We start from the raw sequence: 12965 nt of genomic DNA on the forward strand, positions 1-12965 counted from the left end.
GGCTGGCAGTGGATCAGTGGGTACCTGTCAGCATTGGCTGGGAGGGGTGGCCTAGGAGGCAAGGGTGTGTGCTGGGGGCAGGGTTCCAGGTAGAACAAGGAGAGAGGAGAGTTGAGGCCAGGACTTGAGCTGACAGCACTGAGAGACTGGGGTGACCTGGGAGGTCACACAGAGGGGAAGGTCATGGCCAGGAGGCTGGGAAGTGTCAGGAGACGGGAAGGGAGAGGGAGACGTTGGGGCCGCCTCAGCTACTCAGAGGGAACAGAGGGGCAGCCCCCTGCCAGGGGAGGTAAGGGAAGGGCTGGGCTGGACTGAAGGCTGCCTCTTCCTGGAGACAATGGGGTGACTGGGGTTGCAAAGATGCTGCTATCCGGGATGGAGGCAGCCCTCCTAGCTCTGTCCACACCCTTGTGAAACAGTTTCTCTCTAGCCCTGTGTGACCCTCAGGCCGTACACAGCACAAGCACGTCCTCATCTCCAGCCCTTGGGCCTGGCTCTGGGCTGAATTCAGGAAGAGCTTTGTTGGGGACATGCTTGGTCTCTCCGGCCAGGACAGGCAGGAGGGTGGGCCCCAGAGGTGGCCTTTGTGAGTGGGTGCTTGTATGGGAAAGTGTTCTGGGGAGGTAGCCGTGGGACTACAGAGACGGACAGGTTGCTGGGGAGGATGAGGGCCTGTTCACAGAGGCTGGGCGCCTTCCTGGCCCCTGGCTCCTCTGGCTGGGTAGGGAGCTGGGGGCTGGGGCTGGGGCTGGGAGTGTTGGTGGTTGGGCTGAGGCTGCACCTTGGTGGTGGTCTGCGCCCGTCCCTCCTCTGCCTTCCCCTGATTAGCCCATCCCTGGTCTTTCCTCAACTGCAGATGCTTCAGATGCCAAAGCCAGGGAGCGGGGGAGGGGCACGCCTCTGCCCACGTCCTCGAGGGATGCCTCACAGGCCCCGGATCCCAGGTAGTACACCTGGAAGGCAGGTGCACACACTCCTGCTCCCCAGCCTGCTTCCTTGCCAGGGAAAGGATGCTAATCTCCGTGTGCCTAGGCATTGCTTTGAGGCCGCACACAGAGTCGGTCAGCCTCATGCCGGACACTGGCCTCGTGGTGTGTCCCGCCTGCACTGACCACTTGAGACGCGGGTCTGTGTCCACCTGGCTGTCAGCCAGCCACCCTGGCCTCTTCCTCTGCCAAGAGCTGCTGTATACCCTGAGTGGGCCTGTGGGAGCCCCCGGCCTCTTCCCCCAAGACCCCCTGCTGTGTCTGGTTCTTGCTGGCCCACTCTGGCTTCCCGAACCTCAGCCTCACTCAACGAGGGCCCCTCCGTCCTGCAAAATTCTGCCCAGAACCAAAGGCGGGTGCCCAGCTTCCCTCTCCTGCCCTGCATGTGCATGTGTGGTCACTGCTGCCAGGGGGCGATGAGGGCTCTGTGGCCTGCAGCTGGGAGCTGGGGGTGTTTATGGTGGCAGGCTATGGCCGAGAGATGGCTTTGCCCTTGACCATACTGGGTTATGGTGACTGGACCACCAGGAACTCATGAATACCTTTGCAAGTTGATTTTCTTCCAGGAAGCTGCCTGCTTCTGCCAACTTCCACAGAGGGGACGTGGGGAGGGCTAGATGGATGCAGCCTGGTCATTGGGCAGCCTCATGTTGGGGTCCAGCCCTGAGGGGCATCCTTGTCCCATTCTGTACATACCTAGCAGGGTCATCTGTGACAGTAGAACCTGGCCTTGGGTGACTCTGCCTTGTCTCCCCACCAGGCAGCTGTGGGTCTCTCCCTCTCCCTGACCAGGCAGCTGTGGGTCTCTCCCTCTCCCCACCAGGCAGCTGTGGGTCTCTCCCTCTCCCTGACCAGGCAGCAGGTATTTGTGTTGTGGCCCCACGGGTGGGCACCCCAGAGGCGGCAGGAACTGCCAGGTTCATTCTGATCCACTGGAGATGCTGCCCAGATCCTGACTGCTGGGTCTAGGATCCTGTTCCCAGCTGGGGAGTACATCCTGACCCACTGCAGACCTCACGGCCACGCCCTCCTGGCTGCTGGGCACACCCCATGGACATCTGGGCTCAAGATAGGCAGGGCCACAGGCCGCTGTAGGACTCTGGCAGAGTGGAGCAAGCAGGGTTTGGAGGGGGGATTATGCTGTGGCACCTGCTGCTTCTGGGATCAGTGTCTTGCTGGGGTGCCTGCAGCCTTGAGTCTGAGTCTAGCTGGCCCTGGCTCTCTGCAGCCGCAAGAGGCCGGAGCTGCCCAGGGCACCGTCGACTCCAAGGATCACCACATTTCCTCCGGTGCCTGTCACCTGTGATGCCGTACGCAACAAGTGCCGTGAGATGCTGACTGCTGCCCTGCAGACGGCCCGTGAGTGCGGCCGGCCCTGGCTCCTGACACCCGCTGGGATTTGCAGGGCGGCCCGGGCCCCTGCCTGCCCGTGAGTGTGGCCGGCCCTGGCTCCTGACACCCGCTGGGATTCTCAGGGCGGCCCAGGCCCCTGCCTGCCCGAGGAGGCCTGCTTCTAGAGGGGCGACTCTCCTCCCCCAGCCCATTGCTATGGCCCTGGCAGGGGCGTGGGGCCTGTGCCTGGATCCTGGGCCTCTTCCAGGGACACGGATGTCCCCTCTAAGCTGCCAGGGTGTTTTGCAGGCAGAAGGGGTGGCAGGTGGAGAAACCAGTGGGGGCAGCTAGTCAGGGCTCCCTCTTGCAGACGACCACGTGGCCATTGGTGCGGACTGCCAGCGCCTGTCGGCTCAGATCGAGGAATATATCCTTTGGGCAGGGGCTATGGGCCTGGGTTTCTGGTGGAGTCAGGAGGCTGCCTGGCCTGGTGGCTGCTGGATGCCACTGCCCAGCTGTCCAGGGGTCACATGCCTGGGTGGTCACCTACCTGGGTGGTCAGGTTGTCTTGCTCCAGGAGGGCCCCCAGACCAGCTGAGAGGCTGATTCTGCCTGCTGGTGGGGCCTAGGTTCCCTGGGGCTGTAGCCTGAAGCTGGGTCTCAGTCAGGAATGGGCCTGGGGCAGGCTCGGCCCTGCAGCCCTTCACCTGTCCACCAGGTGTGGGTGGGCAGACCGACCCCTGTGTGGCTGGGTAGAACCTTTCCAGCCAGCACCCCAGCATGGCCCCCAGCGGGGCAGGTGGTAGGTGGAGGGCAGCGACGTCCTCGGGTGGGTCCTTAAACACTTGCACGCATCTTCCGGGACGTTGGAAACACAGACATGAAATACAAGAACCGTGTACGGAGTCGTATCTCCAACCTGAAGGATGCCAAGAACCCTGACCTGCGGCGGAATGTGCTGTGTGGGGCCATAACACCCCAGCAGATTGCCGTGATGACCTCAGAGGTGAGCCCCTGTTGGAGGGGCTGGAGGGCTGCTCCCTCGGAGTGGTGGGCTAAGCCACTGGCCCCGTGCTCCAGGAGATGGCCAGTGATGAGCTGAAGGAGATCCGTAAGGCCATGACCAAGGAGGCCATCCGAGAGCACCAGATGGCCCGTACTGGCGGCACGCAGACAGACCTGTTCACCTGCGGCAAGTGCAGAAAGAAGAACTGCACCTACACGCAGGTGAGTGGCCGCTGGGCACCTCTGAGCAACTCCCCTGGGCCCAGTGTCTTCAGGGCATCCCGTGCCCCTCCTAGGAGCCCATACCTGTTCCCGCCTCTGCTGTGAGTTTTCCCAGCCTCTCTGTCCCTGACTAGGCTAAGGCATGATGGCTACCTTCAGGGACCACTCCCCTCTACCCAGGACCCCTGGGCCCCAGGAGGCAGCGTCTTGGGTGGTGGGGTCCACTTGTTCTGGGTGCTCAAGTCGGAGGGCCTGGCCCGGCCCGGCCCAGCCTGAACGGAGGGCCCTCAAGGTGTTGATGTTGGTGGGAGGGCCGTGCTGCCTGCTGCCTGGCAGTGACCGCAGGACTCTCAGTCCCTGCCATGGAGGTGGACACTGAGTGTGCTGGGGAGACTGTGGATCCCATGAGATGGCAGGGACCCTGTTAAGAGGGGAGTGCGGCTGGGCATGGTGGCTCATGTCCGTAATCCCAGCACTTTCGGAGGCCGAGGCAGGTGGATCATGAGGTCAGGAGTTCGAAACCAGCCTGACCAACATGGTGAAACCCCGTCTCTACTAAAAATACAAAAATTAGCCGGGGGTGATGATGGCGCATGCCTGTAATCCCAGCTACTCAGGAGGCTGAGGCACTTGAACCCGGTAGGTGGAGGTTGCACAGTGAGCCGAGATCGCGCCACTGCACTCCAGCCTGGGTGAAGAGCAAGACTCCGTCTCAAAAAAAAAAAAGGGAGGGAGTGTGTTGAGGCGGCCGCTGTGCCTGGCAGATAGGACTCGTGAGGGGCTGCAAGGTTAGCCCTTCCTTCCCCTCAAAGGCTGCATGGGGCCTGGGTCTGTGCAGAGCCTGCCTCTCTCCTGCTCCCAGCCTCTGGTCAGAACAGGCTCTGCCTGTGGCCTGAGGCTCACCCTTGGGCCTTCTGGAAGGCAGCCACGGGCACTAGGGACCCCTGCTAGTTCCCCCCACCATTGGGACCCTCCTGCCCTCAGCCAAGTCTGGGCCCTGCTGGTCCCCAGCCAATGTGAGCTGCTTCAAGCCCACACAAGGGCCTCTGCCCCAATAGACACTGTCCCCCTCCCCTGGAGGCTCAGCTCTGGAAGGTTGGAGTCGCAAGGCGGCCTCAGATCGGGTCACCTCTGGGAGTTCAGTGGCTATAAGGCCAGCTCTGCCCATGTTGAGGGGACACTCTCTGCAGCAGAGCCCTGGGCTCACCCAGCCCTCCTTACAGGTGCAGACCCGCAGCTCTGACGAACCTATGACCACCTTTGTTGTCTGCAATGAGTGTGGAAACCGCTGGAAGGTGGGTGAGCAGGCTCAGGCTGCCCCTTCCAGCTCCATTCTCTGGAGGTGGGGTGTCTCAGCCTCTGTGGGATCTGTGGTGTGAACTGGGGATGGCCCTGCCCAGCCAGCCTCCTGGGAGTCTTGGGCATGGTGGGTGGAGACTCCAGCCTTGGGTGAGCCTGTGTGGCCTTCTCCTCTGGGGAGTCTCATGTGGCCACAAGGCTGGAGGCCTCACCCCCTTTTTCGCAGTTCTGCTGAGCCCTCGTGTAGATGTGCTGCAGCCTTGGGCCGTGGCCAGTGCTGGCCCCCCTGCCCACGTCCTCCGTTGATACAGCTTCTCTGGAGACCCTAGAAGGTGGCATGTCCTGCCCTCAACCTGCCTGCCTGGATTGCACCTTTCTGCCCTTTCCCCGTCGTTATTAAATGTTTCTTTTTGCCATCTTGTTCTCCTCAGCTGTTACTCCTGGTGGGTCCTGTCCCCATGTTTGACCTGTTCCCGCGGCTGTGGACAAGGCCCCTCCCTGAGGTCAGGCAGTGCTTGGGCTTGGCCCTGGTGGGTCAGCCCCAGGAGAGGAGCTTGACTGACCTTCAGAGATCACCTGGGGTGGCTCTGCTTGTGAGGGCAGGTGGGGAGAAGGTCTTGCGTGCATGCTGACAGCCTGTCATCCTGTGCAGGGCACTGTCCTCCCCACTGCCTCGGGCATGGGCTCTGTTCTTGTGGGAGTTGTGGTCTCAGGGCCCTGAGCCAATTTCAGCTTCAACTCACTTAACTTCCCAGAAATGTAGGGGATGGGGTGGTGAGCACTCAACTCATAGGGCCTGTGAGATGGTAAAGATGGCACTGTGCCCGGCACCAAGCAGCCCCTCCTGCCCCAGCCAGCCTGCCTCTGGGGACCCCATCCAGCTGGGCCCGGGCGGCACTTCCTGTTGCCTCTTGACTTCTGGGGTGCTGTGGGTTGCACGGTTCTGGCCCACTTTCAGCGAAGGAGGCCGAGGGCGTGGAGTTCATGCCCCAGGCAGGGTTCAGCAGCCACCCACTGGGGCCACTGTTCTGAGAGCTCTGGTGGAGCCCAGGGCGTGGGAAGGTGAGCACACAGGCTGTGTCTCCCCTCCCAAGGGGCACTGGAGCCCCTGCCCTGGGACGAGGGCACTGCTCCCCAGCCCTGAGTCTGGGGCCAATCCTCATTCTCCAGTCTCTCCCCAAACTTGGACAAAAATGAGCAGAGACTTTTGCTTTAAAAATATCTTCAATAATAAGACATCCTATTTTTGGGGGGTTAGGGATAGAGATAAATATGAAAACTTTTTTTTGATACAACACCTAGTAAGGACATGTTTCCAGGTTTAAAGTTCATGAACATATAAAACAGAAATTGGGTCCTGCCACCTTGAGTGCAGGATTCTGAGGTCCTACATCTGGTTCTGAGGTTCTGGGTTTGATTCTGGGGTACAGACAGCTCAAGTAGGAGGTCTCCTTATGTCATAGAACTACATGATGCAGAAGTTCTGCCCCCCACCAAGGCTTGTCCGGGGCCCGTCAGCTGCCTGGGGAAGAGGCCCCAACGAGGCTCCTGGGTCCAGCATGGCTCCTGGGGGGGTCCCTACTCTCACCATGCAAGAGCCCCCACCAGGAGCACTGGGCCAGCCAGCTGCGGGCTGATGAGGGGGCTTCTGGCCCGCCCTGCACCTGGAGTTCCTGCTTGGCCACGGGTGGGCAGAGCCAGGAGGCACAGCACTCCCCACTGGGTCTAGGACCGTCTCCACGGGTGGGGACCCCAGCCGGCCAGGCTGGGCCTGCAGGCGTGTGCCCCGACAGCCAACACCTGAAGGGAACCCAGAGTCGGCCACAGGAGGCGGTGGGGTCTGTGCTGCTGGGGGCGGCCTAGGCCTCGGAGGAGGACTGTGACGGCCCCTGCAGCAGCAGGGCACGGTAGGTGGGAGAGCTGAGGAAGCGTGGGTAGGAGTCCCGGTGCATGAGCGTGTAGATCTGCAGCTGTGCGTCGTCAAACGTGTGTGCGGACGGCTCCTGCATCTTCTTGTTGATGCCCTCCCGCACACGGGAGTCCAGGCTCACCTGCAGGACAAGGCACTGAGGTCAGGGGGCTCGGGAGGTGCCTTCCCCACCTAGTGCCCGGAGCAGGCGGCCCCTGCCCCTTGTGGTGTCCGGCGCACCTCCTTGGGGGACAGGATGGACACGTAGTCTTCGTAGATGAGCCTCGCCTTCTCGTCCACCACGTGCTGGTTGGCCTCGGCCTTCAGCTCCTCACAGGCCAGCCAGAAGAGCATGTTCTCCTCGCTGTACTCTGTCCGCAGGAATGCCCGGAACACGCTGCGTCCCGCCGGGCTGTGCATCAGCTTGTCAAAAGACTGGGCCCAGCTCTGCACCTCCTCAGGACTTGGTGTGGCACTGCGGGCATTGGGGCCAGGCTACGTCAGGCCCAAGTCTCCCGGCCTGGGGCCCCCAACATGCACACACCAGCCGGCTGCACTCACCATACTTCACAGCTGGGGAGGGGCTGCAGCTTGCTCTCCCGGGAGGCCTGCCATGCGCGCCGCCGCTCTTGGTTCCTAGTGGCAGAGAGGAAGCGGCACTGCCGTGGGCACACACGCCTCCATGGCCACACAGGCCCTCAGCACATGGGCAGGCATCTGACACACGTGTACCCACTGCAGGAGGGCAGCCCCTGCAGCTGGCTCCTCCCACAATCTCCTGGGAAAGGGTGTCCATGCTCCCTGTCAGTCGGTCCCGAATTCTCCACGGAATCTGCAGTCCAGGTTACTGTCCCTGCCACAGTGCCCACGGACTCAGCCCTCTTCCATTCCAGCACTTTGACCCAGTGCCCGTGACTCTCTGGCCTTCCAGGAGGGACCCTTTGGCTCCTGGTGCTCCTCCCCATCCCTGGCCCACTGGGCAACCTCTTCCACCCACCCATGCCCACCCCACATGAGGCTGAGAAGCAGGTATGCCACTTCCCCTTCTGCCTCTGCTCCCCTGGGGGAGATGGGGTGGGGCAAGCTGAGGGGCCACAAGGAGCTGGGAGATCCGTGAACACCTGGGATGCCAGAAGGGTCATGTGCCTGGGAACATGGCCACCCTGCTCCTCGGCCTGTTCTTGGCCTGTCCCTGTCCCACTGACGGGCCCACACGCTGCAGGTCTGGCATGTCAGCAGTGTGTCTCGTGGGCTGACGCCACTGAAAGCCCCAAACCCATGTGTCCACACTGGTTAGGTCCTGGAGCCTGATCCCTGGTTCTCTCAAGGGAAACTGCTTCTTTGCCTTGGCTCCTAGCACCCTGTCAATGCTGGACCCAAATCCATAGCCGGCTGATCTTTCTCCAGGGCACGGCTGGCAGACATCGTGCACCCAGACGTCCTGACGGAACTAGGCCCCTGGGCTCCTCCCAGCCCCTTTCCCGACTGCTCCCTGGCCACCCCAGCTTGCCCATGGGTCAGCTGACCCCATGGTGGGTCCAGAAGCGCTGTCCTCTCATCGGCCAGGGCCTGAAGCCTGAATAGGGCCAGGCTTCTGCAAGGCATGAAAACATCCACCAGCTCCCCTACACTCCTAGGAAATCTGTTACCATCTGGGAGCCCCACTCCCACCCTCACAGGGAAGCCCAAAGACCCCCCCACCACGCTGTGCTCTTCTCCCCCCACGCATGCTGTCTGGGAAACTCTTGGCTATCACCCCAGGGCCAGCAGTTGCCTTATTCGGATCTCTGCTCAAACGTCCCTCTATCCCACACAGTCTGTGGGGTCTGTACCTTTCTTTCTCTCTTTCTTTCTTTCCTTTTTTTTTGAGACAGAGTTTTGCTCTTGTTGCCCAGGCTGGAATGCAATGGCGTGATCTCGGCTCATTGCAACCTCCATCTCCCAGGTTCAAGCCATTCTCCTGCCTCAGCCTCCCAAGTAGCTGGGATTACAGGCATGCGTCACCACGCCCGGCTAATTTTGTATTTTTAGTAGAGACGGGGTTTCTCCATGTTGGTCAGGCTGGTTTTGAACTCCTGACCTCAGATGATCCGCCTGCCTCGGCCTCCCAAAGTGCTGGGATTACAGGCGTGAGCCACTGTACCTGGCCTGTGCCTGTCTTACTCCATCGCAGGCTCCCAGGCTCACAGCAGCATGGATAAGCACATGCCATGTGAACGGGCACATGCATATACACAGCACACCGACACACCCTTGGCAAGACAGCTACAAGAACCATACATAAGCCCCCTGGGGCCAAGGCACCGGCCACTCATCACCAGGGCCCAACAGACCCTGGACAGGACAGCGCTGCGAGTTGGCAGGGGCATCCTACCTGCGGGGATTCCTCAGAAGCCACCACTGGGTCCCCTCCTGGGTCTGCTTGGCCCCAGGCCCTCGAGCCCCTCTCCAGCTGGGTACCCCAGGCCCTACTCACCAGGAGCAGCTACAGCAGCAGCACCAGCATAGGCAGCAGGGGTTACGGCTGGGGGCCGCTGGAGGGGCTGCATCATGACTGGACATTGAAGGGGGCCGGTCCGCCTCCTCTGGCCCTGTGTTCTGGGGAAAAATGGGGCTACCTCAGCCTTCAGGTCAGAACCCACCAGACGCTCCACCTCTCCCCCACCCTCCCATGGGTGGCCCTGTTCCCAGGCACATGACCCTTCTGGCCTCCCGGGTGTTCAGGGATCTCCCAACTCCTTGTGGCCCCTCAGCTTGCCCCACCCCATCTCCCCCAGGGGAGCAGAGGCAGAGGGGGAGGTGGCATACCTGCTTCTCAGCCTCATGCGGGGTGGGCATGGGTGGGCGGAGGAGGTTGCCCAGGCTCCGTGGTGCCAGCTCTCAGACCCTCACCACAGCCTGGGGGTCTGGGGAGAGGGGCCAAGGTTCTGACTGAGAACCTGAAACCCCAGCCCCTGCCTGTCCCTTAGGAGGGGTCCTGAGAGGGTGTCTCCCTAGCAGGGCCTCTGGACCCGGCTCTGCCCAGGGCTTCTACCCCAACCCCAAGCTTACAGCAGGGCTGGGAAGGGGTCCAGGGTCATTGAGGAGGGGGCTGCAGCAGCTTCCGGCCCCTCCTCCCAGGCTGGGCCCCAGATGAGGCCCCCACAGGAGGTTCCGAGACACCCCCATCCGCTCACTCCCTGGGAAGCCGGAAGCCTGGGTTCCTCTTTCTCGGTTTCCGGCTCCCAGCCCCTCCCAAAGGGGCCCCGAGGGTCTGGGGCTACCAACTGTGCGTGCGGGTGATGGCCAGACTTGCTTCTGGGGCGTCTGGGGTGGGGAGTGAGCAGAGCAGCTCCCACCAAGAGTCCAGGTCTGTCTGCGCGTCCCAGAGTTCTCAGCCAGGGGCAGCAGGTTAGACCTGCAGCAGTGAGGATTTAAGTGGGACTCAGGGCTGGACTTTCTGAGGGTGTGGGAAGGGGGGCAGGGCCCTGGTGAGGAGGGACATGCCCCCCAAACATGGTTCTTTGGTCCTGCTACCTCCCACCCAAGACTTCCCTCCCTCCTTGCTCACTGCCTCTAGGCTGTGAAACCGCTGTGGAACCAAGGCCGTACCACAGGGCGCGCCAGCCAGGGAAGTGGGGGTGGCAGTGGGTGGGGGCACCCTGCTCCCCAGTCAAAGCCTCAGAGTCCCTGAGGGGCGGGGTGTGGTGTGGTGTGTGTACCTCCCAGCGTTTGGTTGCACCATCTGCAGGGGAGGTGCACCAGGAGCGCCAAAGCTGTGAGTGGCCCTCGTGCCACCTAAGATACCACTTTGAATCCCAAGTCTCCTTGGGCAATGGCACAGGGGGGCCAATCAGTGCCCCGGAGGCAGCTGTGAACACCTGCGCCCACCTCTGCCCTCTGGGCCTCCGTGCATGTCCACCACTCTCCTCATCTGCCACCCTCCTCCCTGGCCAGGGAGCTCACAACTTGGTTCTGTTTTATTTTCTCAATCTTCATCCCCCCCGCCACGCCTCCCTTAGCTTGTGGCCTTTGAATGCTTGTTTCTGTCTGGTTGGTCTCTCTTGGCCTCCTGGGACGGTGTGTGAATGGCGCTCAGAGAAGACAGTGCTGGAGTTCTGCACTCTCAGGGCCCCCAATACACCTGAGGCCTGGGCATGCAGAGGCCACTGCCCTGGCCCGAGTCTGGGGCAGGTGCAGCATCCCCCGGGACCTCGGCCTCTCACCGCCTGCCCAGCTTCCTCTGAGACTGTGGGTCCCACAGGTTCCTAGCAAGTAGATGAGGAGACAGAAAGTGGCCCCGCAGCTGGGCTTGCTTTCAGGGGTCAAGTTTCTAGGGAAAGGAAGGGGCGTGGCAACCTGAGGTTTGGTAGCTGTACCCAGAGGGGGGCTGTCTGTGACTTCCCCAGGCAGCAGTTCTTCCTCCTCTCTGTCCCCACCCAGGGTCCTCCCCCACACTCTAGCACCCCAGAGACTGTCCCTCCTGGGCTACTGTCCCTCCTGGGCTACCATCTCCACCCCAGCTCTGAACTGGAGGAGGGGACGTGTTTAGGGGTGCAGGGCCGGCGTGCTAGGGGCTGCATTTGCTGCAGAGGAGGGAGCCAGCCCCTTCTTCCCAGCTTCAGGCCCTGGACCGGGTCACCTGTCCCTGAAATGGGCTTCCTGTACCCTTCTCAGGTCAGCTGGGGCAACCCATGTCCCCAGGCTACCCCCCTTCTCTCCTGGGGGATACAGAGTCTCAACTAGGGTCCTCCTGCTTGTCATCCTGGGATTGGGGACTCCCCTTCCCCAGCCTCCCAGGCTTTGGCCCCCAAGTCTGGGATGGGAGAGGCTGGACAGGCGGCACGTCTGGTCTCTGGGGATAGAGGCTCCCTTGGGAGTGGCTGCTGCTTTGCTCCACAGAAGGAAAAAGAACGTCCCAGAGCCTGCCCAGTCCAAAAAAAGAATAAGAAAATGTGACAATCCCAGAAAAAAATGTCATAACCTTTGGGAGGGGGGTTGAAGAGGGGCTCCATTCTCAGTTCTTAGCTCCTACCCAGGGCCTTTTCCATCTGCCACCCTCCACATCTGGCTGGTGGATGAGCCCTGGCCTGGCCCCTCCAAGGAAGGCCAGCTCTCCCCACCTCTGAAATGGTGGTAGTGACCCACCCACCACGCTCCTCTCTCTGCTGTTAGGGTCCAGCCTGGAGGAGCCTGTGTCCTCCTCCAGGTGCCTCTTTCTCCAGGCTCTGACGCCCCCACCCCTACCTCAATGCTCCCTACTCACCAGCGACCCAAAGGCGGGGTAGGGGCAGGAGGGGCCAGGTTGGGTCTGGGCCCCACCCTGGCTGCCGAAGGGGCGTGCACTGCAGCAGCAGGGACTCAAGTCAGACGGCAGGAGGGACTCCTGCGGTGCTCTGGAGGGAGGCTAGCGCCAGGAGCCCCCGATCGGCTGGGGCCGGGGGCGCAGCGCCTCCCCTACAGCTCGAAGGGCTGAGTGGCTGCCAGATCCAGCGGGGTGGGGGCAGGGGCGGACAGGGTGTCCCGCCCCGGCCCCTCCTCACCGGGCTGGCGGGGGGCAGGGAGACGCGGAAACCTGGGTTCTTCCGGCCCCCACCTTTAAGCAATCACTTCCCCAGGCTTTGAGCTCCAGAAAAAGGGGAACCCGGCTGCAGCGCCCCCTCCCCCAAGCGCGGGGGGCGGGCTCCAGTTCCACTGCGGCCCAGGGTCCACGTGGACCTGGCGGCGGGAGTCCTTGGGGTTCGAGTCCCGTGCGCCGGCTCCCGAAGCTCCCGCCTCGCACGGTCCCCGGCCCCGGGCCGGGAGGGGCAGGGCCGCTGTCCCCGGCGCGGCGCGCGCGCACTCACCAGCCGCGCTCCCGAGCCACTCGCGCCGCCGCCGGCCCGCGCGCTCCAAGGTCCAGCCCGACAGTCGGGGAGGGGGCGCGGGGGCGCAGTGCGCAGGCGCCTCGGCAGCACTTCCCCAAAGACCGGGGCCGGGACTTCCTCGCGCCGGGAGGCGCCGGGCCCGCCCCGCCCGCCGCGCCCCGCCCCGCCCCGCGCTCGGCCGGCTCCACACCCCACCCGCCCCGCCCGCGCTCGGCCCCCACAGTCGCTTGGGGGTGGCCCGGAGAGTTGAGATGCTCGTAGTGGAGCCCTGGCTCCCGGGCCGACGGAGCTGCACGGTAGTAGATGGGGGTGTGGCCGTGGCCCCCGACTCTGCTCGGCGGGGCCATTCCTGCCTTGCTCTTCGTG

The 12965-nt window shown here is 62.8% G+C and overlaps 2 protein-coding genes across 18 annotated transcripts in view; one reads left to right on the forward strand and one right to left on the reverse strand.

Moving 5' to 3' along the window:
• TCEA2 (transcription elongation factor A2) overlaps positions 1-5264 on the forward strand; it is a 29314-nt gene extending 24050 nt beyond the window's left edge. For 7 of the 9 annotated variants that reach the window (XM_033187061.1, XM_033187066.1, XM_033187062.1 and 4 more), the window contains 6 exons: positions 857-944; positions 2215-2345; positions 2689-2745; positions 3170-3324; positions 3399-3545; positions 4769-5264. In XM_033187061.1, the coding sequence (XP_033042952.1) occupies positions 857-944; positions 2215-2345; positions 2689-2745; positions 3170-3324; positions 3399-3545; positions 4769-4924 (734 nt within the window). In that variant the 3' untranslated portion in view covers positions 4925-5264. The remainder of the gene's footprint in view (positions 1-856; positions 945-2214; positions 2346-2688; positions 2746-3169; positions 3325-3398; positions 3546-4768) is intronic. The other 2 variants (XM_033187058.1, XM_033187059.1) reach the window with 2 other exon arrangements.
• A 785-nt stretch (positions 5265-6049) lies between these two features.
• RGS19 (regulator of G protein signaling 19) lies at positions 6050-12961 on the reverse strand. Of its 9 annotated transcripts, none has more exons than XM_033187039.1 (6): positions 12579-12961; positions 9805-10150; positions 9230-9351; positions 7315-7389; positions 6994-7228; positions 6050-6895 (listed from the first exon to the last, which is right to left on the reverse strand). In XM_033187039.1, the coding sequence occupies exons 1-6, from the start codon at positions 12944-12946 to the stop codon at positions 6704-6706; spliced, it is 1338 nt and encodes a 445-aa protein (XP_033042930.1). In that variant the 5' UTR covers positions 12947-12961; the 3' UTR covers positions 6050-6703. The 9 variants fall into 9 exon arrangements, with proteins under 9 accessions (XP_033042930.1, XP_033042935.1, XP_033042931.1 ...); XM_033187044.1 differs by lacking the exon at positions 9805-10150 and adding an exon at positions 9562-9659 and having other exon boundaries at positions 12579-12714; XM_033187040.1 differs by lacking the exon at positions 12579-12961 and adding an exon at positions 11999-12566.
• Positions 12962-12965: the final 4 nt, after the last annotated feature.

This window comes from Trachypithecus francoisi, unplaced genomic scaffold (assembly GCF_009764315.1).
Source record: "Trachypithecus francoisi isolate TF-2019V2 unplaced genomic scaffold, Tfra_2.0 Lachesis_group21, whole genome shotgun sequence".
In the NCBI taxonomy this organism is placed as follows: domain Eukaryota; kingdom Metazoa; phylum Chordata; class Mammalia; order Primates; family Cercopithecidae; genus Trachypithecus; species Trachypithecus francoisi.